At 34.9% G+C, this 25,102-nt stretch overlaps 1 protein-coding gene across 4 annotated transcripts in view; it reads right to left on the bottom strand.

Annotated features, from left to right (window-relative positions):
• LOC145664475 (WD repeat domain phosphoinositide-interacting protein 3) overlaps positions 1–25,102 on the bottom strand; it is a 315,439-nt gene that overhangs the window by 258,572 nt on the left and 31,765 nt on the right. For all 4 annotated transcript variants that reach the window (XM_081731186.1, XM_081731187.1, XM_081731184.1 and 1 more), the window contains exon 2: positions 4,223–4,399. In XM_081731186.1, the coding sequence (XP_081587312.1) occupies positions 4,223–4,399 (177 nt within the window). The remainder of the gene's footprint in view (positions 1–4,222; positions 4,400–25,102) is intronic.

Below are 25,102 nucleotides of genomic sequence, written 5' to 3' on the forward strand. Positions count from 1 at the left end.
AGGTCATATCAATGGGGTGTGCGTTCTTCTTGAACACATGATTGGCCGAGAGTTTCTGTGGTTAGCTTGTCGTCACCAGGTGAAGGAATTGATTTTGGAAAAAGTCTTCACCTTATGCTATGGTTGCTTGAGTTCACCTGATATTCCTATCTTCAAGAGATTGAAGGCGGTTTGGGGCCGGGTTTAGAGAGACAATTTTCGGCCATTGGAAATCAAGAAGGAAAGTGAAATTTGCATGGTCTCAACTGTAGACTTCCTGAAGAAAACTATCGAAAGGGAATTGCAACCCAGAGACGATTATCAAGGACTCATCGAGCTGACGATGCTTGTTCTAGGATCTTCCTCTAACAAGATTCATTGAAGAGCTCCAGGACCAGTTCACCACGCTTGGTGGATGGAGAAGTTAATCTACGTAATGAAAATCTTCCTTTTTCAAGATCAGCGTGATGTGTTCAAGCTACCGAAGGAGGAGGAAACCAAATTTGTGAGTTTCGTGTTGTTCGGAGTACTTCTCTACACCAAGGTATGGATACAAACTCCACTAGCAGCTGAAGCTCTTACTGGAGATACGAACTTCTGGATCCAGTTGCAGAAATAGCAAGATATCAATTATGAGATCAGCATCTCCACAAGAAAAGTCTTCGAACGTCATTTATGGTACCTTTCCGATGAATTGGTAGGTCTCCCCTTGTTCTCAGACAAAGTTACGGCAGAAGAGAAAAACAAAATTGTCCAAGGAATAACACCTGAGTCCAGAGAGAGGAACGTGAGAGATGATGTAACCTTACTTAAAGAAGGATTAAGTCTCGGAAATTTTGCAACCAGTCGAACGGCAAAGCTTCTCTCCAGTTCACAGATTGGAGATGAATTTCTTAACCTTCCGCCGGGTGAATGGAAGAAGAACCATGAATATCTGGAAGGCAGAGAGCGAGTGAAACAACTTCGAGTCGTGAATGACGCCGCATAAAGAGGGATCAAGCTTTTCGTGGAGTTTAATAATCTCTTAACAAACGACGAAGAAGATAAACAGTTTCTCCTGCAAGTTGTGGAGGTAAATCGGAAAGCAGTTTCGACACAGACAACTAAAAAGTCCGCCATAGATGAATTGCAATTGTGAATTGGACACTACGGAACTGTTAAGCATTCACCGTTTTATCAGGATAAGATAAAAATAAAATATTGATTTCAGTTTTCTTTGTCGTTTATTACTTTACGCATTTATATTTTTATTTTGCACTTTTGAGTTCATTCTATCGACCTTGTCTTTCTGTTAGAGATGCAAGGGCTCGGGAAAAACCGACCTTTTTGAAAAAAAAAAAAAAAACTCGGTTTTTTTCTGCTTCGCTTTTTTGCTTGGGAAATTTTGGTCTTTTTTGAAAATTTTGCTTTAAACTGATAATGCACACTTTGTTTCGCTTCTCAAAAAACTAAAACTCATTTAATTAGTGGTTGATGCAGATAATAATATGAAACCTCGAAAATAAATCATGAATTTCAAAAAGATTTTTTTTTAATTCTTAACATTTTTACATTATGAATTCCTAAGGATTAACCAATAGATGTAATAATATTTTAGCCTCTTATATACAATAAGTACTTAAAAAATGATACATAAGTAACTAGCAAAATTGTATGTAGTATTTTTACTTCAAAATATCACACACCCTCTTTTTGAAGCAAAATAAAGAAAAAAACATGAGAGAAATATGCACATCAAGAGCTTCGTTTCGGGTAGCTCTGTACATTCTTGAAATTTTTCAGTTAAGTTTTAACCTTCATATATATTATATGAATATTTCGAACAAATTTTTCACTGATTGATCACAAACGTAATAATCTGTTACTACCTATCAGGTGCTTCGGATCTGCAAAATCGTAAAGCTCCAAATTCTGTAATGCACTGACTGTTCCTTGAGCTTGTTCAGAATCGGTAAAGTATCGAATTTTCTGTTCATGGATCATATACGTAATCAGTGGCGGATCCAAGGGGAGGGCTATAGGGGCTATACCCCCCCCCCCCCTTGACGCTCAGGTTTACACTGGATAAAATGGGCTTCAATCTTGGTTTACACTGGATAAAACGGCAAACTATGGTTTAGCCCCTCCCTTGATCATATCCTGGATCCGCCACTGTACGTAATAGACGGTTCATCTGAGCGTATGGTTTTCTAGGCTGTAGAATATATAACCACCATCATGGTTTACCTAGTCCTGTTTCTGAAAGGTTTCTGAATTTTTAACAAGAAAATTCAACATATGGTTACGAAACTTTTTTTTTTACCAAAAAGAAAAACTATGGAATACATTTAAAAAGAGTGGAAGAATCAATCACTGTTCCAATTCACAAGGAAGGAGACAAAATTGATTGTAATAATTATCGAGGCATTTCTCAACATTATATTCATAAGATTGACCCCATACGGAGATGAAATTATTGGAGATTATCAGTGTGTATTTAGTCGAAATCGATCAGATATTTACCATTCGACAAATACTCGAAAAGAAATGGGAATATATTACCCAGTACATCGACTGTTTATTGATTTTAGAAAGGCTTACAACTCGGTTAGGAGAGAAACATTGTACAACATTCTTACAGAATTTGGAATACCGAAAAAGCTAGATTTACTAAGTGTTTCAATGAATCCCACAGTATAGTCCAAGTAGAAAAATACGAGCTTCCACATCGAGATTGGCCTGAAACAAGAATATGCATTATTGCCGTTATTATTCAGCTTTGTTCTGGAGTACGCTATAAGAAAAATCAAAGATAGGAACCAGGGCCTAGAGTTGAATGGTGTTTACCAGGTTATGGTGTATACTGATGATGTAAATCTAATAGGAGAACAATCGAAAGAAATGCAGAGGCTTTATTAAACGCTTGCAAGGATATGAGTAATGGCAAATTATGAGTGCGTTAAAATATCAATTAATACTTTCGACATAGTGGATATTTTCAAAAATCTTGAATCAGTATTGCCAGACCAAAATCATACCCACAAAGAAATTAAATGTCGACTGAAATCAGGAAATTCTTGTTATTATTCAGTTCAAAGTATTTTGTCGTCGCGAATTCTGTCAAGGAATTTAAAGCTTAAAATATATAAAATGATAATCATGCCTGTTATGCTTCATGGTTGCGAAACATGGTCGTTTACGCTGAGGGAAGAACGTAGACTGAAATTATTTGAGAATAAAATTCTGAGACGAATATTTGGACTCAAGAGGAACCGGAATGGGGAATGGCGGAAACTTCATAAGGAGGAATTACATAATTTATACGGTTTACCAAACATCGTTAGAGTCATCAAGTCTAGGAGAAAAAAATGAAATGAAATCTTTGAGTTTTACGTCCCACGGTTATGCCGGTTAGGCTAAAGGAGACGATAATGATGAATAATGAATGAAATGGTGGAATGAAGAAAGTGGGAGGAAACGGGAGAACCCCGAGAAAACCCACGCACACGGTGTTTGTCCACCACAAAGTTCACTTGGCGGGGGCTGGGATCGAACCCGGGACCCCTAGCACCAGAGGTGAACGCTCTACCACTGAGCCACCCAATTAAAATTTTTATATACCTATAAAAATACAGTAAAACCTCGATTATCCGACAGTTTCCAGGCTATTTCTCAGCTTCTATTCAACCAATATATTTTACATTTTAAAGAACAAAACTAGATAGCAATAGAAGCTTGCTCTCCAAATTTGGTGCAAATCGATTGAATAGGCGCTGAGAAATAGCCCGAAAACTATCAGATAGTCGAGGTCCTACTGTATTTCTAAGGAAAAGGGTGGTTGAGCACCATCTTCCAGTGGGACTAGGAAGCTGAAATTCTACCAAAATAATATTAACATTGGAAGTAAAAAAAAAAAAAAAAAAAAAAAAAAAACAGAGGGTGCCGCAGTATCCTACATAAATTTCGTTTTTGGCCATATGTTTCTAAACGACCCTATAGGAGCAGTCAACTGATTCTGATTCTGTAATTGGAATATTAAGTCAAGAGCGACATCTTCCAAATAAATAGGTTGAATATTTTCTCTTCTTGTCTCTTCATTGTCCACAATATCACAGTTTGAAATACAGTCGTATGTAGTTTCCACATAAGAACATTGTAACGGGAAGAACAGCTAAATGTAAATGGATATGTAAAAGAAAATGGCGTTGTTTTCTTTTAATCTCTTGATTTTAATCTAATTTCACCAAACGCTTCTGTTCATTACCTTTGTTTGGTGGGTACTTGGGATGTAATCCGCCTCCAACAAGAGCTAGGTAGTTGCATCTAAATAACATTTCTACGTAACTTAATCCTCCATCAGTAAAGTCTTGTCTTTCTTTCTCCTTTAGCGGATCACAGTTGTAGACTCGGAAACCATTTTCCATACCACAAGCAAAACAGCCTGAAACAGATCAGATAACATATGATCATTATATTACTATGAAATCACAAGTACCAATAAAAACTAAGAAATAATTTTCTTTTCCCTGCATTGTAAGAGCAACAGAGTTCTGTGTGGTGCAAAATTAAACGAACAAACATAGGGACTAAAAATACAAGACAAGAATTACTATAAAGATTAGAGTTACAAATCCATACAGTACCTCTAATTAACATAGGTTCAAATCCCTTAGTTAGGCAGTTAGTTATTAGGTACGCGAGAAAATTTCGGAAGAAGAACCAGTTGAGCTATTAATCACGGTTGAACACCAATTAAAAAAAATCACTTGATGTTGGACGAGTGGAGGAGAGAACTGCGGAATGGATGTGCCAAAGGACATAATGGAGCGTATGGTATTTTCCAACATAGAGATGAGTCGAAATGAGGCCGAATGTCACAACTACAACGCAGGCAATTTGACAGCCTCATCAGCACGTCGATCTCTCGAACAGATGTATAATGTCTCGCAATAAAATCCTAAGGTTTGCTTTAAGGTTTACATTCCTTATCACATGAAATAATCTACTTATAATTTAGAATAGTCCAAACATAAGTGGGCAGATCGAGGCTGGAAAAGCAATTGACTGTTAACAGAAAACCAGAGCAACGAAACCTCATTGATAAAACCGAAGAGATAAAAGATATGGACATGAACATCTTGATACCAACTAAGGAGAAGTTATGAGATGCATTCATAAATATTGTCGATAAACGAGGTTCATTATATGAAACATTAAATAAATTAATGTTTCATATCCTTTCCAACCATACATCAAATCATCTTTAAACGTTCATTTAAATATTTTGTTATCATCCATCATACTCGCATTAATTAAATGTTCTATTATTCATCCGTAACTTCATACTAAATTATTCATTCACCAATTCATATCTATTTACCTATTTCAATATTATATCTTGTGAAGCTCCATATCTAAATAGTTTACTTGCAACAAGTTATGATTGACAATGTATATGGAAAGCAAATCTGTGGAAGTTGCATCCCGTGGAACAAATAATGATGTTATTCTCGTAATTGTAAGATGTAAACCTTTGGAAGCATAAATATCAAGTTTCATTGCCACTATTTCATGAATGTAGATTTCAGCCACACGAAGAAGTCATTCGGGACAGAACAAATTTATCAAGTGTTATTCATTACCTACTATTCAAAACAAGACAGAACATGAACAATTTACAGTTCGGTGAAACTAAGCAACATTTAATGTCCAAATTGTAATGTTATTCACCTGTTACGTAAATAATGAAAACAACATCTGATCTGTTCATTGAAAATATATCACTATTTTTTGCTTAATTACTTAAACAGCACATTCAACACAGGAAAATAATAAGAAATCTCATTTATTGAATCAAAAAGAACTAGATGACTTTATTAAATATCTACAATTACCGAAAAAACACGACTGAACTTTTAGAATCCCACTTGAAGAGTGGAACCTTCCTGTAAAATATCAAAGTAGAGAAGCAGACACCAAGAATTTCCATGCTATTTTGCTGTGGAAGACTCACTGTGCTACTGTTCTGATGTAAGTTGTTCTTTTAGTACAATCGGCTTCAATGTGAAACTAAAAAGTGTCGTCTGTTCATGGACAATTTGAAAAGTACCCTGAAGGCATACTGGTAACCAATACCCTTCAATACCAGCCAAATACTCCATCCAGCTGAAGAAATGTTGTTCAAATGTGAATCTCACCCTGGAGAAAGTCCAAAACACCAATGGGACGTATGTGGTGATTTCAAAATAATTGGTTTTCTTCTTGGATTACAAAGTGGATATAGAAAACACTCCTGCTTTCTATGTATTTGGGGCAGTAGAGTAACTAGCCACCATTATGAGAAAAGCGTATGGTCTGAAAGTAAAGAGTTAATTCTGGAACAGACAATGTGATAAATGCAGCTTTAATGACCAGAGAGAAGATTCTCCTACACATTAAGTCGGGATTAGAAAAACAACTTGAAAAAATCTTTGGATGGTGAATCAACTGCTCTTCAGCATATAGAACAAATGTTTCCCGCTTTGTCAGACGCAAAAAGTCTGGGTAGTAGTTTTACAGAGAACAGATTCGTGCGTTGGAAAGAAATGCCTAGTTCACTTTTCACAATTTAGTGACGGGTTTTCTTGTGCACAACCGAAGTAAGGTATTTGCTCAACAAATTAAAACGCTCAATGATCGATATAGAGCACTGGGCTGTAGAAAGTCTCTAAAATTACACATGTTTCATTCACATCTGGATTTGTCTAGGCAGAACTTGGGAGACGTTAGTGAAGAGCAAGGCGAACGTTTTCATCAAGACATTCAAGTATTGGAAAGTAGATGCCCGGGAAGAAGGAACTCTGCAATGATGGCGGATTCCATTTGGGGATTAGCCAGCAACTGAGTGAATGTTTCCCACAAAGGAAGAAGAACCACCATCCTCCACTTTTGATTACGAAATTCGTGCATTCCAGAAACACTCACTTGATCTCATTATATATCTATTCTGACATTACAAATTAAACAAATGAAAGTGAAATATTCATGTATACAATACGATGTTTAAATCATATCCATGTATTGTTTTACGTGTGGATTACTTGGTGAGAGAACTGTTTGTGGTATGTTTGTTGTAAAATACTCCTATATGATATATTTATAAATTATTATTGCTTCAATATAACAGATTCGTTTGATGCTTTTAATCATATGAATCGTTGACACTACGGCAAAACCAATGTGAAATTTGTATCGGCGGGTGCAAATCAAGAAACCACCGAAAAATCAACATAAGCAGAAACTTGATTTAAAAAAATGTAGACCAGTGTAATATTTAAGATACATAAATAGAAGCTACATGACTTGTTTATGCACTATTCATACAATTTACACTTTCTTACAATTAACCTAGAACAGTAGTTCTCAGCGTTTTGAACACTACAATCTCGTTTTTTTCTGACCACTACGAGGCCCTGAGTCCTTGTAAATAATAATAAGAATAATGAAATTATATTAAAAGCCACCTTGACGACGACCCACAAGCTGAAAACGACTGACTTAGAAGAATGTTTACCGTTTTTAAACGAAAGAAACTGCATAAATTCCACACTTTGAGCATCAATATTTTTTGTACATTTGTTTATCGCACATAGTAAGTCCTACTACATTGATACATGTACCTAAATTATACTTTTTCCTCCGAGGCAGGGGCACAATGGCTCAATCGTAGATCGCTCACCTATGGTGCGAGGGTTCCTGGTTAGATCTCAACCGTGAAATTTTATGGTAGACAAATCGTATCCGTGAGCCTTCTAAGGATTTCCCGTTCTCCCTTACACTCTCATTCCACGAGTTATTTCATAATAATTAACTTTCATTAATCATCCGTCTTCATAGCATAAAGGCATAAACGTCAGATGTTAAAGAATCCATTTCATTTCAGTTCTTCTTCGTTCTTCTAATTGGAACAATATACAGTCAAAAGATCTTTATTCAAGATTTTTCGATTCACAGTTTCAACATTCACGGAGAAAATAACTGAGCAATTTCTAGAGATGCAAGGGCTCGGAAAAAAAAAAAGGTTGTTTAAAAAAAAAAGCTCGGTTTTCTCTGCTTCGCTTTTTTGCTTGGGAAATTTTGGACTTTTTTCAAAATTTTGCTTTAAATTGATAAAGCAGACTTTGTTACGCTTCTCTACAGCACAAAAACTCATTTAATTAGTGGCTGATGTAGGTAAAAATATAAAACCTAAAATAAACCATGAATTTCGAAAAGATTTCTTTAAAATTCTTAACATATTTACATTATGAATTCCTAACGATTAACCAATAGATGTAATAATTTTTTAACCTCTTATACACAAAAGCATTTTTATTTTTAAAAAAATGATACACAAATAACTAGCAAAATTGTATGTAGTATTTTTACTTCAAAATATCACACACCCTCTTTTTTAAACAAAATAAAATAAAACATGAGAGAAATACATTTATATGATAATCTTAAAGGCTGCACATCAAGAGCTTGGTTTCGGGTGGCTCTGCACATTCTTAAAACTTTTAAGTTTTAACTTTCATATACATTGTATGGATATTTCGAACAAATTTTTCATTCATTGATCACATACGTAATAATCTGTTACCACCTATCAGGTGCTTCGGATCTGCAAAATCGGTAAAATTCCGAATTCTATAATGAACTGACTGTTCCTTAAGCTTGTTTAGAATCGGGCAAGTACCGATTTTTTTGTTCATGGATCATATGCGTAATAGACCGTTCATCTGATTGTGTGGTTTCCTAGGCTTATAACCACCATCACGGTTTACCCAGTCCTGAGGGTTTCTGAATTTTTAACGACAGGAATTCAACTTCAAAAAAGAAAAGTGGAAAGAATCAATCACTATTTCAATTCACAAGAAAGGCGACAAAACTCATTGTAATAATTAGCGAGGCATTTCTCTTAACATTATATTAACAAGATTGATTCCATACGCAGATGAAATTATTGGAAATTATCAGTATGGATTTTGGGAAATCGATCAACTATCGACCAGATATTTACTATTCGATAAATCCTCGAAAAGAAATGGGAATATATTACCCAGTACATCAGCTGTTTATTGATTTTAAAAAGGTTCACGACTCGGATAGGAGGATTGTACAATTCTTACAGAATTCGGAATACCGAAAAAAAAAAAAAGAAAAAAGATTAATTAAGATATGTTTAAATGAATCCCAGAGTAAAGTACGAGTAGAAAAATTTTTGTCCATGAGCTTCAACGTCGAGAATGGTCTGAAACAAAGAGATGCGTTATCGCCATTATTATTCAGCATTGTTCCGGGGTACGCTATAAGGAAAATTAAAGATAGCAACCAGGCCCTAGAGCTGAATGGTATTCACCAGGTTATGGCGTATGCTGATGATGTAAATTTATAAGGGGATGATAGGAGAACAATAGAAAGAAATGCATAGGCCTTACTAAACGCTTGCAGCGACATTGGTTAAAAGTAAATGCAGAGAAAACTAAATACATGGAAGTACACCGGGATCGTAATACTGCAAATTGTGGATGCGTTAAAATATCAATACTTTCGACAAAGTGAATACTTTCAAATATCTAGGATCAATATTACCAGACCAAAATCATATCTACAAAGAAATTAAATGTCGACTGAAATCAGGAAATTCGTGTTATTACTCAGTTCAAAATATTTTGTCGTCGCGAATTCTGTCGAGGAATTTAAAGCTTAAAATATATAAAACGATAATCATGCCTGTTGTTCTGTATGGTTGTGAAACATGGTCGCTTGAGGGAAGAACGCAGACTGAAAGTATTTGAAAATAAAATCCTGAGACGAATATTCGGACAGAAGAGGAACGGGAATGGAGGAAACTTCATAACGAAGAACTGCATATGTTACGGTTATCAAGTCTAGGAGACTCAGGTGGGCAGGTCATGCAGCCAGAATGGAAGAAGGTAGGAACGCTTTTAAAGTTTTAACTGGAAATCCAATCGGAAAACGTCCATTAGGAAAACCTCGGGCAGATGGGAGGACAATATTAAGATGGATCTCGCAGAAATAGGAATACAAAGTAAAAACTGGATCCAGTTGGCTAAGGATAGAAGTCAGTGGAGACCTTTTGTGAACGTGGCATTGAACCTTCGGATTCCATAAGCCATAGAGCGAGAGAATATATTTAAGTTAAGCACAACTGCACAACAACCATGAGTGAGTGGTTAGTTTTTGCACTTCTATCGGGAAGTCCGGGAATCAACCCCGAATTCGAGCATTTTGACCAAAGATTTTCTTAATTCCATCTGTGAGTGTAGAGATAGTGCGTGTACTGTGAATCCTGGCCGACTTCCTTTATCGTTTTTAAATCGTTGTTATTACTAATTACCAGCAGTGACGGATTTGCGAAGGGGGATGTCTTACAGATTGAAGCCTGTAACTGAAATTACGGAATTTCTAAAACAATCGAAATATTTGTTATGCCTTTACTCATAAACTTCAAGTTCTCCTCAAATAAAAATTAGGTATTTTTAGAAAAACTAAACATTAATATGGGAAAACTCTCCGAAAATAATTTTCTAAATCCGCCACTGATTACCAGTATAAAATGGTCTTTAAGGTTGTAATCCGGAAAATTATTGCTGAACACGAACAAAACGAAATATTAGTTATGCCTATACTCATAAACTTCAAGCTCCTCCCAAATAAAAATTAGGAAATTTTAGAAAAAACAAACATTAAGCAGAGAAACACTTCCCAAAATACTTTTCTGAATCCGCTACTGATTATTTCTATAAACTGTATTCAAGGTTGTATCCGGAAGATTACTGCTAAATCATTGCACAGCTGCAATATAACAAAAATGTGGAAGTACGCTCTGACAGATATACTGACAAACGTACGCTCTGACGGATATATTGAGAAACATAAGTTTAACTTATGTGCTAGAAGATAGAGTGGGCCTACTAATATCTAGGAAATGAAACGCGGATGACTAAAAAGAAATGACGTAGAAAAGAAAAAAAATGTCGATAACTCAGAAGTTAAAATAAAGTTAAACATCCTCTACAACTGCCCTCATCCATCATGATGGTGAATTCCAGAGCGAAATATGGTATTTAGGTCATGAAACCTTATTTAACTTTAGAAAGCTATTCAGATTCTAGATACCATAAGAAAGCTATTCAAATAGAAAAATCATGAAAATGAAAAAAGCCAAAATTTCCAAAATTCTCGTTTTTATTCCAAAAAAGCCGGCTTTTATGTGCAAAAAACCATCGATTCAAAAGAGCCGACTTTTTTGCATGCAAAAAACCATCGATTCAAAAGAGCCGACTTTTTTGCATCTCTAGCAATTTCTACACTCGCTGAACACAACTATTCCTAATTCATTCACTGCTATCGATACATTATTTTTTAACTAAATAAGCACAAAGCAGTAACTTCCGACCTACTTACGATGTACTACGATATTAAAATGCAATTGTCTTTTGACTTAACGCTGCCCTCCTATGCCGGCGAATACACACGCCCCTTTTTTCATTGACAAAATCCGCCTTTGTTTTGTATTCAATTGTCATAATACTTTGAAAGGATTAACAAGTATTTAGTCAGCTCTTTTTCACGGTTCATGAATCGTGGGCACTATAATGCCAAGTAACAGTGAAGGAAAGTGCAACAGATGCTATGTTGCATATTAATTAAATGTTGAATTAAGAATGCATTTCTTTTATTTAAATCCCCATTCTCAATATATATTGTGTATCTTAGAAGCATTTTTCATTTCAAGTTAAATATTCCAGTATGTTTGCTTTATGTAAAGTATGTTTACAGAAGAAAGAAAGAATAAAAGCGTCCTAGCGCAGGTCATTTCGCCACACAAGAAAACGAAACCAAGAAGTGTTAATAGGAATAGCTATTGTCTACAACGCCAAGTAGACGAGCTCTTTAAGAATCTGGGAAGTGTTATATTCAGGTTTCTGTCTGCAAGGCATCCAATAATCTAGTGGTAAATTCGAAGACGTATTAGGAGACACAAGAGGATGTCCATTTTCCAAAAACCGTATGCTAAGATGTACAAATGACGCAGTCAACAGTTTTGGCATGTAGGTCACCGCTCGTTAGCGGCAAATCAAAATAAGATTTCAAATTGAACAAAAATGTAAAGATGTTATAGCTGGTCAGAGGGACATCGAAAAATGTTACTGCCCAACATGTTAAATTTGTTATTATTTCCATCAGATTTTGCTGCACATATAAGGAAATAAAATTGTCAATTTCCCGAATTCAGTGTTTCTGTTAGATCGAATATTTTTCACCTATTAATCCTATTTAAGTAAAATAAAGAATCTTCTCGTAATATTCCTATTGCTAGAGGACTGCGCGGATGCGGATATCCGCATCAATATGGGTATCTGCGGATATATATTTCTTTTCTGTGCGGATAGCGGATAAAGTTGCGGATATGGTTTCCTACATCTTTTTCTTACCTAAAAAAAAAAAAGAAAACACTATAAAATGTGTGGTGATGGTGGAAAAAGCACTAAGAAACGTTTGTTTTGAATTAAAAGTTTTAAAACCGGTTGAAAAATAACTAAAATCAAAATATAAGTGTGTTTGAAGCTTGTGACTTAGTGACTGCAAAAGGAAAAGAATTGACACGAGAGAATTGTCCTTTTATTGCTCTTTTCAATATTTTTAGCAGTCGTTTTGTAGGTGAATGACATCCATGACCTGAACAGAACGAAACGACAGGTCCCCTTCGCTACTCCTAAAGTACCGTTATTTACTGTAAAATAATAATAATAATAATAATAATAATAATATAAAATAAAAAATAAGAATTGCCCCCAAAGCACCTCTCATAAAGCTGAAGTTTTCAGAGCATTGGCCTTAAAGATGAAGAAATGTTTTCAAATAAAGTTTTTCCAGCCTGAGAGGCCAGGAACCAAAACTCTAATTTAACACACCACATCCCCTTCCATAAACTGAAAACTAGTCAGTAGAATTATCTTTGCCTTTTGTGACAAACTGGAAAAGCGCGTAGGTCACCGAAATAGTAAACAAATCACATCATTCTTCAGCAGCTAAAATCTAGAAAAATACGCCTCTCTCTCTTAAAAAAAAAAAAAAAAAAATCTTCTTTACTGTTTCCTTTGAAGTACAGCACATACTGAATGCACATTTGTAACCTCACTGATTTATCTCTTCGGAGAGATGTGTAACATGTTTCTTTTCGTTACATTCCCTAGTTCCCAATATATTTTTAGTATTTATAAACACACAAGATTATGATAGATCACACCACGATTATGCACTTTAGAATATGTATATTTCACAATATATATATATATATATCGAATTTAGCACATTAAAATAATGAACATTCAATTCTTACAAGATGTTTCTTCATTCTATATTTCTTAGTTACCCTATCAACAAGATAAACATGTTGTCATAGCAACCAAAACAAGAAATATGTCTATACAATACAAATATTTAAATTATTTCCTAATTACGAGGGGCATTCAATAAGTAAAGAGACAAATTGCTATAGCTCAATAAAGATTTATTTCAATCTTTCAAAACTAAGGCTATTTTTCAATATAATCACCCTTTACAGTTATGCATTTGTCCCATCTTTCTTGCAGCTTCCTAATTCCCTTGGCGAAGAAATCTTACGATTTACCCCGAAGCCACCTTTGCACCGCTGCCTTAGCTTCCTCATTGTTAGCAAATCTTTTTCCACGTAGGGCGTCTTTGAGTGGTCCAAACAGGTAAAAATCAGATGGGGCGAGTTCTGGGCTGTAGGCAGGATGAGGTAAGACCTCCCAATCCAATTCTTGAAGCTTATCTCGGGTCAGCTGAGCTGTATGAGGGCGGGCGTTATCGTGCTGAAGAATGACTCCTTTTGACAAGAGTCCACGGCGTTTGCTCCTGATAGCTGGTTTAACTTTGTGTTCTAGCATCTCAGAACAGTATAGGCTATTGATAGTTCGCTGATCTTCAAGGAAATCGCAATAGATTGGACCCTGTGAGTCCCAAAAGATGGTCAGCAGCACTTTACCAGCGGAAGGTTGAACCTTGAATTTTTTGCGAACTGGAGAGCTAGTGTGTTTCCACTCCATACTCTGCCTTTTGGTCTCAGGGTCGTAGTGATGGATCCAGGCCTCGTCGCAAGTCACTATTCTTTCAAAAAAAAGCGTCTCCTTCAATCAAACTTCGTTGCGTTAAGGCTTGACAAATGGAAAGCCTTGATTCTTTATGAGCGTCAGTAAGCTGTCTGGGAACCCATCTGGCACACGTTTTTCTGTACTTTAAAATGTTCCTAATGACATTGTGAACAGTTCCAACACTTACTTGAACTTCCTCAGCTATCATTTCAACAGTAATTCTTCTGTTATCACGAATAAGTCCGTCAATCCTCGATTCCAACGAAGAACCAGAAACTTCCACTGGACGTCCACACATCGGGGTTCATCACCTACACTTGTTCGGCCACTTTTAAACCGATCAACCCACTTGTACACATTCGCACGGTTCATACAACTGTTACCGTACTGTCTCAACATTCGAGAAAAAATTTCACTTGGTTTTACACCTTCTGCGACTAAAAACCTAATGACTGAGCGCTGTTCTTCTAAGGTGCAATCTTCTAGAGGACTTGCCATGATGAATTGATATTTTTGAAGTTATGTTGACATAAAATTACGAAACAGCAGATCAGAGCATATCCCAAGGTTGCCAGCTAACACTCCTGAAACAAAAAACAAAAAATTGATTAGTGTTAAAAATATAGACTTTGTCTCTTTACTTACTGAATGATCCTCGTATTTCCTTTTATATTTTTTTGTTCTTCTTCTTCTTAACAGCTCATGCCTTTTAAATAGCACTTTTGTCCCTAAATAGAAATAATATTGTGAAGAGCATACAAAATATACATTGTCGTTGTATGTGTACTTTAGGACATCTTAAATTGGTTACAATTGAAGAAAGAATCCTGGACCGTTAAACATTTCATATACATGGTTACCTTACTTTTTGAATAGGCTTTACATATAAAAATTACAATTCATAAAACAATATATTATTTTTATTTTATCTCAATACCATTCTTATATTTTTCCAATAATCAATTTTATTTTAATTTTATAAAATTATTAATGAAAAAGACATATTCAAAAGTTGATTGATTATTTAGGTCCTAAATAGATTCTTTAACTCAATATCATTTATACTTGTAAACAATAAAGTTGGTATAAGCTGAAGTACAACATAACATATTTGATTAATTTGGGCAGAATTAGCATAACTTTGATAGACATTATTCGTATTGATGCATAGATGTGATTGCATAAAATATAGACGAAGTACGAATTACAAGGAAATCATAACAATATTCAAAGTGAAACAAAACAAGAACTAATTGGATATGTTTTGGACGGACGTCATAACTTTAGCTCAAGTGACATTACCAAAAGATTCGATTAAGTTGCATTGAATAGCACAGTCTTGAGTACAATCCTGTATGTTATTTACTGACAGTTCTTTGATTTCTATTTTGAAAATTTCTGCCACCTATGCAATTACTACGAAATCTGGGAGTACGAGGAAAATTATATCGGTTGTTTACATTGTTCCTAAAAGCTGTATTATTATTATTTCTGTTTCTTCTAAAATTAGGTTCGGTCGTATTGCCATTACGAGAAAACACATTATCTCTTGCATTATGATTACAATTTTCTTTAACATTGATGTTTCGAACAGGAATATGGTTAGCTTGATTTCTGTTAGTATTACCTTGCAACCTAGACTGACTCTCATAATTTCGAACTATCATAAGTAAATGATTAAAATTAATACATTGCGCAGAAATCAACATTTGCTGTAGCCTAAACGGTAATAGTATTCGTATTGATACAATAATGCGTGATTCCTGCTGATATGGATTGATCACTTTCAAGTCATTATTTATTTATTTATTTATTTATTGAACAAATTCCCAGATACAGCATAACTTTGCCATTTTACACAGGGAAATGTTAAAAGAAAGAAAAAAAAACAAGAAAACAAATACAACAACAACATAGAACAGTGTCAAAAAAGAGTGTAAAAGTAATATTATTCCGTCAAAAGTCGTTTAACTGCTCTATCAAACCCTGGGTAGCTCGAAAATATGTCCACATCAGTTGTCACTTCATTATAACAGTTTGGTATTCTGTAAAAGAGAGACCTCTGTATAATAGCCAACCTAGGACGGGCAAGATGGAATAGGTGGGTATTTCGGGTGATGCGGGAAGGGACATGTAAGGATAGTTCCTGAAGTAATATTTCCGATCTTAAGTCTCCATTTACTATTTTATGAAGATATTTCAGGTCAGAGAAAATTCTACGTATTTCCGGAGTCTGGATACTCAGATGTCGCAAGTTTCTTCTTAGATAATATTCGCAGTGCAGGAACACGGAAACGGACTATAGCGATAAAGAAATTAAGAATAGAATCAAGTCTGGAGAGATGTGTAGGTGCTGCAATGGCCCATATGGGAGAGCAGTATTCGATCTTGGGCGCTATTAAAGTTTTATAAAAAGTTGATAATGACGAAACAGTACGTAGTTCAGTGAATCGATAAAGAAGTCCCAACATGAGCATTGAATTCTTAAGTATTTAGGAGATGTTGTCAGAGAATGTGAGTTTTGAATCAAAGATAACACCAAGATCATTATGACTAGCAGAATGTGTGATAGGGGAATCATTGACATGGTATGTGGAGGAAACAGGAGTCTTTTTCAAAGTAATAGTAATACTGTCACATTTCTTATTGTTGAGTTTCAAGTACCACATTCCACACAATCCTATAAGGTAATTTATGTCTTCCTGTAGAGCAATTCTGTCATGGAGACACGATATTTCTTTGTATAAATTACAATCGTCAGAAAAAAGCAGAAGGCCACTAGGTTGAGCTAATAAGTGCGTGTAGAGATCATTCATAAACCGGACAACTAGCAGAGGCCCAAGTACATTTCCCTGAGATCACGGGTTAGAAGTCGCCTCTGAAAGAACACCTCTCTGTTCACGGTCCAACAAGTAGCTGGTGATTAAAGAGAGAAATCTGTCATGTACCACTATGAGCAAAATAAATGGCGTGTCTCTTTATTTTGAAGTTTTTTTTTATTTGAAAATATCTCCGTTTTCTTTATATGTTCGAAATTTCGGAAGGTTTCACCAGCAGGACAGTTTAATAACAAACCCGTTTTTAATATTTGTGTTAGATATTAGCTTAAAATAAATAAATTAGAAGCAAAAAACATTAAATCGACCGAAATCACGAGAACTGCCAACTCTGCTAAAGTGGGAAATTTTCAAGAATGCGAGGGAATTCTGCAGTTCAACACGAAGCAGCGATATCTATGGCACTGAGATAAATTTGGATTAAATCTATAAACGAAAATTTTAACGAAATTTTTCTAATATGTCTTATTACGTGCATTATCTGCAAACTCCAAATATATGAATCTATGCTAAGTATTAACGTATAGATAGAGCAAAAAGTAGAAATTAGCTATGGAAAAGGACGAATTGGTAGCGCGACCGTAATGAAAAATAGTCTTTACCGTAGAATAGGTACAGTTCACGTAAGAAAACAAATAGCTCAGTTAGTTAAAGCAACGGGTAGTAGGGTCGAACCCCATAGAAGTGCCATTGTCATTTTTATTACTATGTATATTTTATTTATTTTCTTATGTGGGAAAGAATCAAATTGTAACATATGTGTAAAACTCATGATGATACCAAAAAAAGAAAAAATGTCGTTGTCGCACTTGCATTAGTGTCCCTAATTTTCTTTAACATTTTCGTAATTATTTCCCCTGTGCTCACTGTTCACTATATGCTCACTGGTGCATAACGAATGTCTTCCAGTGAATGTTAATTCTAATTTGGAGAATTTTATAAAGTTTCACAATGTTTCTCACTAGATAGTCTTCTATCTACTTTTTTGGATACTTTGATAACAGATTTCCCTATTAAATGTTTAATTTTCCCTAGATATTTAATTACGAAAAAGTTTTACAATGTATTTGTCTTGAATTGAAATTGTTTTGAGTTTACCACACGAGGTAAGTAGCCCGAAGAAGAAGAACTGAAGTAGCTGATATTCTACGTAAAAGCAACCAATTGTAGAATGATGATACTTCTTACCTTCAGCACATCATCTTTACGTTAGAGAGTCCAATAGAGAAAAATCCTGGTTTTTCCTTCCCTGCGACCATCCATCTTAAACCTCTACATACCATGGTTTGTCTCACAAAATTTCGGTTCTCCAAAGACACTCATATAATAATAATAATAATAATAATAATAATAATAATAATAATAATAATAATAATAATAATAATAATAATAATAATAATAATAATAATAATAATAATAATAATCATCATCATCATCATCATCATCATCATGAATATGCCATCCTTACATAATATAATAACCTTAGATATCTTAGTTTAAAATGCTTTCTTTACTAATTATTTGAGCAACTATGTAGGAGGGGGAACGACGTTTTATTTTGCCCCTCTCATTTCAGTACCCTTCCAACAGAAAGTAATTTCTGATAAGCAGGGCAGACAAAATGAATAAGAAATATATTTACAGCATCCTCTCCCCCTTCATGATTGGATTATCACGTAGCATTTTTTATTCTACCGAAGAATGGCCCTGTGCGGTTAGGGGTAGGTAACTAAAGAAATACCTAATATATACCGCCCCTTGATTGTAATATTACCGCTTCTTTATTTGTTCGAGGGAGCCCCTACACAACCAAGGGTGACAAAAATAGGAAAAGTCTCTATTGATTCCAGTGGCGGATCCAGCACGAACTCCTGGAGGAGGGCGGGGAAGTAAAAGATTCTTTTGATGATGTGAAGCTGTCATAAATTACCACTTAACTAAACTAAACATAATAGTGGCGTGAACCGGAAACCAGTCAGTTCAAATTGATGTAAAAGTTTAATTTTTAGCTTCATATTAAAGTTTTGGTTCCAAATGAGAATTTCAGTCTAAGTGGACAATAAGCAAATCTCGGAGGGCTCTTCGGTGTAGGGTTTCAGCTTCTTTATGGGACAAGATTCATGTAGTTGATACTGCAAAATTGTTTTGTATACATGAGTGGAAACTTGCACCATTTGGTTAATTTTATCTCTTATATTTTGCACATTGAAATTCCAAGCAATAGGTACTTCGCAAAGCTAAAAGGAGGCACTTACTAGTTTCATTAAAATGAAATGTGTCTTATGAGAAGTTGTCATGGAGCAGACGAACGAACAGGCACCCAAACGTTGGTTGAGTCGGACGGTTTGGGGTCCGTGGTGCATGGTGTCCGTGGATCGATTCTATTTCGCGCTAAGTGAAATTTGAGGTGGACAAATACCGTGTGCATGGGTTTTCTTGGCATTTTCCATTTTCCTCCCACTTTCTTCATTTCACCATTTCATTCACCATCGTTCTTCCTTAGCGTAGGTGCATAATCGTGCAACGTTAAACTAGATAATCCATTTAATTTTAATTTCAATAATAATAATAAACAATTAATTCAACTGAAAGGACTGTAATTTATGTACGGTAATTATCATAAATATGCTACCATTATAAAAACAATGCTTTGAGTAAAAAGATAATCCTTCCAAAGTGTTTACGAATGTGCACGAGATAAGACAAGTCTCGAGAAAGAGATGAGATGCGCTTTGTGACATCCAAGATAAGACGAGACAAATGTTTTGAACACGAGATAGTTTGTAAAATGTCTCGTCTTGTCTGGAATGTCTCGAAAACAAAAGTCTAAGTTTAATTTTTTTAAATATTATATTCGAACTTTCATTTTATTTTATATAAAGATCAATATAATTGTAAAATTGCACTGACATGTATTAAATTAACATGTATTAACAATGTAATTATATGATACTGTTAGATATTATAAATTTAATTTTTTTGTTCATATTTCATTAATATCTTTCTCTCTTTATTTTGTTATATATATATATATATATATATATATATATATATTATATATTTTTACAGTTTACTAACAAATTTATTACAATTCAAAATTATTCGACATCCAACTAAAATAACAACAGGCATAAATGAGGAATGGAACAATAGTTGCTAACAGAATAACAGAAAAATATAATAATTTGAATAAAATTGTAACAATTGCATTACATAAATTTACGAAACAATTAAGAAAAAACAATTAAGTCAACAGGAAATATATTTCGATAGTCGAACCAAACGAAGGGGTAGAAAACCACCTATCAACGGCATCATATCTAGTGTTACTGTCTGCTTTTCTACGCCATCCAATGATATTACACCTTATTTGTATAGTATGTCGTCCAGTTGTATAAATGTTCAGTGTTGTCCTTTGTGTTAGAAAAGAAATACCTCATCTAGTTCCTTTCCATGTGGTAAGGTGCCAAGAACCGACGACACGTTGCCACGTTGGATAGCAATAGATATGCGTTGAATTAGGAAAGATGTTGAACGAATATCTCCAGTAACGATAGAAATGCGTCTGCCTACTTCTCTAATAAAATCAAGGCTTGCAGACAGGGTTGATATGTTAAAAAAAAAAAATTTAAAACAAGTGTTTAAAACATGTTTAAAACGAGGGCTGTTGTTTTATTCAGTTTGTTTTAAACGTTTTAAACAAATTGTTTTAAACGTGTTTTTTTTCGATGTTGGTTGGACATGTTTAAAACAACTAAACATATCAGATTGAAGAAGCTAATTTAATTTTCTAACAAGCAACCCATCCTCCGCAGGATTTGTGCATGGAGTAAATTACAAGCAGAGTTATATTCTTATTATAACAGCAATTACTGAACGAAATTTTGCACATCAATGTGCGTATAACTAAACCAACAGAAATTCAAGTGAAGTATTTGAAAATTTCTTGATTTCCAAGAATAATGGAGGTTAAACACACTATACACTATTCTAAGATCCAAATTCACAAATTCAAAACTTGGGTATTTTTTGATCACTATCATTTCCATAATAATGAAGACTTCTCACATCATAAGCTAGAAGAAATGCTCTGACAATGAAAAGAGCAGTGACTAGCCTACAAGGAGCAAATGACATTTTAACTAAACAGTTTTCAAGATACATCTCTATCTGCAACATGGGTAGCTAATAATGATTAGTGTCTACGGACGGCATAACAACACAATTAACTCTAGACACCCGCCAGGGATTTTAACAAAACGGTAGACTCTCATGTTCGGGACTCTGGTGACTCCCTAATTATCACAGTCATGAGTTTTACACCATTGGAAAGCTTATAGACCACAAATTCCAACGAGGTAACATTCGTGAAATTCCCGCCGTATTCGTAGAAAAAGAACAGACATTTAAAAAATCATTAAAAATATGAAAATATTAACTTTGCGGGGCCCTGGCAACCCTTGCAGTCTCCCTACGCTGACAAAATTATGCTAATGTGTAGGCCACATACTTGTGACAATAATATAAGAAATGGTAGCCATTGTTGCCTTTGCGTAATGAATTCGTTTTAGGTAGGAAATATTATATATATATATATATATACACGCAGAAAAACATTCATTAAATTAGACATTCTCTCCCCTCCCCCACTATAGTACCACGTCTATATGCAAATCATTTTTGCTGCACACATCATGTATACGAACAAGAATTATGCTTCTAGACCACTTTAGTGAAATATATCTTGTGTTATATGGGACCGTCCCGAAAATAAATGTAAATTAACTAAATTTGACCCCCTCTTCCTGTATAAACAACAAGTACACATACAGGTTACTATCATGTAGGGGACTACTTCATTGCTTCACATACCAATTTTTAGGGATGTACCACAAAGGGGGAGAAATACCCGCCAAAACCTGATGAAAAAAATTTGATGAAAAATTTAAAAAAACAACTTCATCCTCCCTCTCTCGGCCGTACATACGTACCCCCTATATACATAAAATGCAACTGATGGAAAGCTTCATCCCTTAAAAATACTTTGGTACCACATCATCTTTCTAGCTTAATTAAGGACTGAGTTGTTGATGTTTGTTGTAAAAATAAATGTAATTTACGTTAAAAAAAAAAAAAAAAAAAAAATTGGCTAATTTTACCCTCTTCCTGCTACCCCATATACGTAAGAAGTCCAAATACACGATATTACCATGTAGTGGCCTACTTCATTGCTTCACGTAACAATTTTTATGAATCTATCCCCCAAGAGGGGGAATGGCGCCCAAAAAACTGTTGAAAAAAACCCAGAAAAACACGATATTTACCCTCCTTTCACATACATAAAATGTACATCAGCAAAGCTGCATCTTTCAGGAATAAATTGGTAGCAAAACCATCTTCCAGCCTTAATTTGAGGTTTAAGACTGAGCCATTGAGGCTTAAAGCCCTGATAGAACGCAACACAAAGAAACTAAACTACATATTCTGTGAACGGAGATCGGGAAATTTCCAATTTCTTTCTCCGGAATTGAACATTTGGTTGATCGAAATTACGGAAGTTCCCGAAATTTGATATAGCGGTTGAATATAGATGACAAGCAATACCTAAGAGTGTAAAATATGTAATATATATGCCTATTTAGATTATTGTTTTAAACAAAATAAACATTTTAAACATGTTTTTTTTTTTTTTTTTGTTTAAAACAAAGTACTTTGTTTTAAACGTTAAAAACGTTTTAAACATAAAAAACGTTCTTTTTTTTTTAAATCATATTTTTTTTCAACCCTGCTTGCAGATCCCCAAGCACCACTAGCCTCGATGGCAATTGGAGCAAAAATAAATTTATCAAGGAGGTTGTTATATTTCCTTTGGTTTTCTACTTCTCTACGACTAGCAACAGCTCCAGCATTCATAACAGATAAAGGGAGACTTGAATGGGCAAATGTATCTGAATATGTGAAGGCCCCTACTAGTGATTTGCCTTTTAACCAAGGAACTAATGTCATGCCATCAGGTCGTTTACCATCTGAACAACAACATCCTGAAGGTTCACGTATTGAAGGAATTCCAGCTGTGGTAAGGGCTCGTAAAATGATATCATTTACAGAGGAGTGTCTAGCGTGTCTACCCATGCTCTTCATGCATGAAAGGCCATGCAGGCCACGTTGGTTAACTTGATCCTCGCAAGCTGGACAGCGATGTGGCTCACAAATATCTGAACCTAATCTTAAGGCAACAGAGATTCGAAATGCCTCATTAGTCATATGAAGACCTAATGGTGGGGAGGGTATTGCATTCAACCATGTCCCAGCATGAAGGGATGAGGCAACACGAATCCTGGCTTTATCCTCTGGAGCAATAACTGACTGTAAGAGAAGTTCATGAAAATGCGCTACAATTGGTGTGTACCAAGATGCCTGAGAATCTATTTTGTTAATTTCTGGAAGATCTGTATCTGTTAAATTTTTCCATTTGGTAGAGCCTTCTTGAACTGTGCCATCTGGGTCTAGCTGGTAATCTTGCGGAAGAAGAGTCTCAACTAAACGAAGAGATCCGTGGTAGGACGCTAAAAAGGAAGGAATCGCCATATCCACGGATCGCCGAATACCAAGACCCCCTAATTTCACAGTTAAGGATGCTTGAATCCAAGATTTGTCGCTTAGGGAGCAGTTTAAAATTGACTCCAGACCAATTTTAAGGATATAATCATAGTTCTCCAATAGTGGAGTCTCATTCCAAGATGGAAAGCATCATAAGGAGTAGTTTTAAAATTATTTTTCAAGATCTATTCTCTCAGAAGTAGCTCTCTGCCTTAAAATTAATAACGGCATTTGTTATTTAAAAAAAATAAACAATGCCTAAACTTTTCGAAAAGAAGCTTCATTAAGGGTGAACCTGAAAGATGTTCACAAACTTCAGGAGGTGATTCGTGACATCAAAAGGAGACAAATGGTCCTCTTGCAGTTTTCGAATTCAGCTTCGTTGTCGAGATACAGGGTTGCCAACTGGTCGTGTTTGAGAAACTCACTAGGAATAAATTCAACTCCAAGAATAAACTACTACTCATATTTTTCAGGTCAATTGACTTATACTACGTTGCAAGGTTAAATATTTATTTATAAAGTGAGTACAAAATTTGCCAGAGTCTTTTCTGAGAAAATCGTAGAAAAAAGTCACCTCCAAGAATAAACTACCCCTCGTAAATTTTTCTAAGAGAAATATCTGATACCGCAATGTAGGGTTGTTAATTAAATATTGATTAATGAAAAATTTAAAAAAAAACTGTTAAAACCATTTTTGAGAAAATACTTTTCCCATTTTCGGCTGTTAGGAAACGACACTTATTTTAGGCGGTAGGAAAAAAATTGGAAAATCTCAAGTAGGAATACTATGTAAACCCTAAGTTTAAAATTTGTTGTAGATACGTTGAACGGTATGGCCTCTAGGCGAGTGCACAGAAAAGTGTACCGAACGGGCGGACCGGAAGGACGGGTATCGAAAAGTCACATTTTCGGTATGTAGACGCCATGAAACATGTAAATCCGTTGGAATCTGAATTTGATATTATTTTCACAATCACCATATTTTCTTCTCTTTCGTCGCTCGAAAAAGAAAAGCCTGAGGTTTACCACAAAAAGTAAGGGAGTTTACTAAAAAATATTCAATTACAGGACCACCGCACTAAACTTTTTCAATTCAATTTCTTAACTGTGTTAGGTCGCAGTTGTTACTGAAGTGTGTATTTGGATAATACGAATAAAATGATCGTATTTTTCAAATACATCGAATGCCAGATTATCGAATAAAAAACTTCGATTATAGAAAATCCACACTACAAAACTAACTCACACTTTGAGCACATTTTCATTAGATATATAATAGAGCAATTAATGCAATAATTGTTTATGAAATATGAAAAATCAAATGTGTCATTTTTGAGAAAGTCGTTCAAAAAGAACACGTCAGGAGTAACGTACCTCTTGTGAATTGTTTCGAACAATGAATTAAGATATACTTTTTGTTATTAATGAAATATTTATTTGCGAAATTTGAACAAAATCGCCTGTCGTTCGAGAAAATTGTCGGGAAAAACCTTGAACCCCAAAAACAAACTTTCCGTCGTATTTTTTTTCCATAGAAAT

The sequence above is a fragment of the Thermobia domestica genome, chromosome 11 (assembly GCF_964235325.1).
Source record: "Thermobia domestica chromosome 11, izTheDome1.hap1.1, whole genome shotgun sequence".
Classification (NCBI taxonomy): domain Eukaryota; kingdom Metazoa; phylum Arthropoda; class Insecta; order Zygentoma; family Lepismatidae; genus Thermobia; species Thermobia domestica.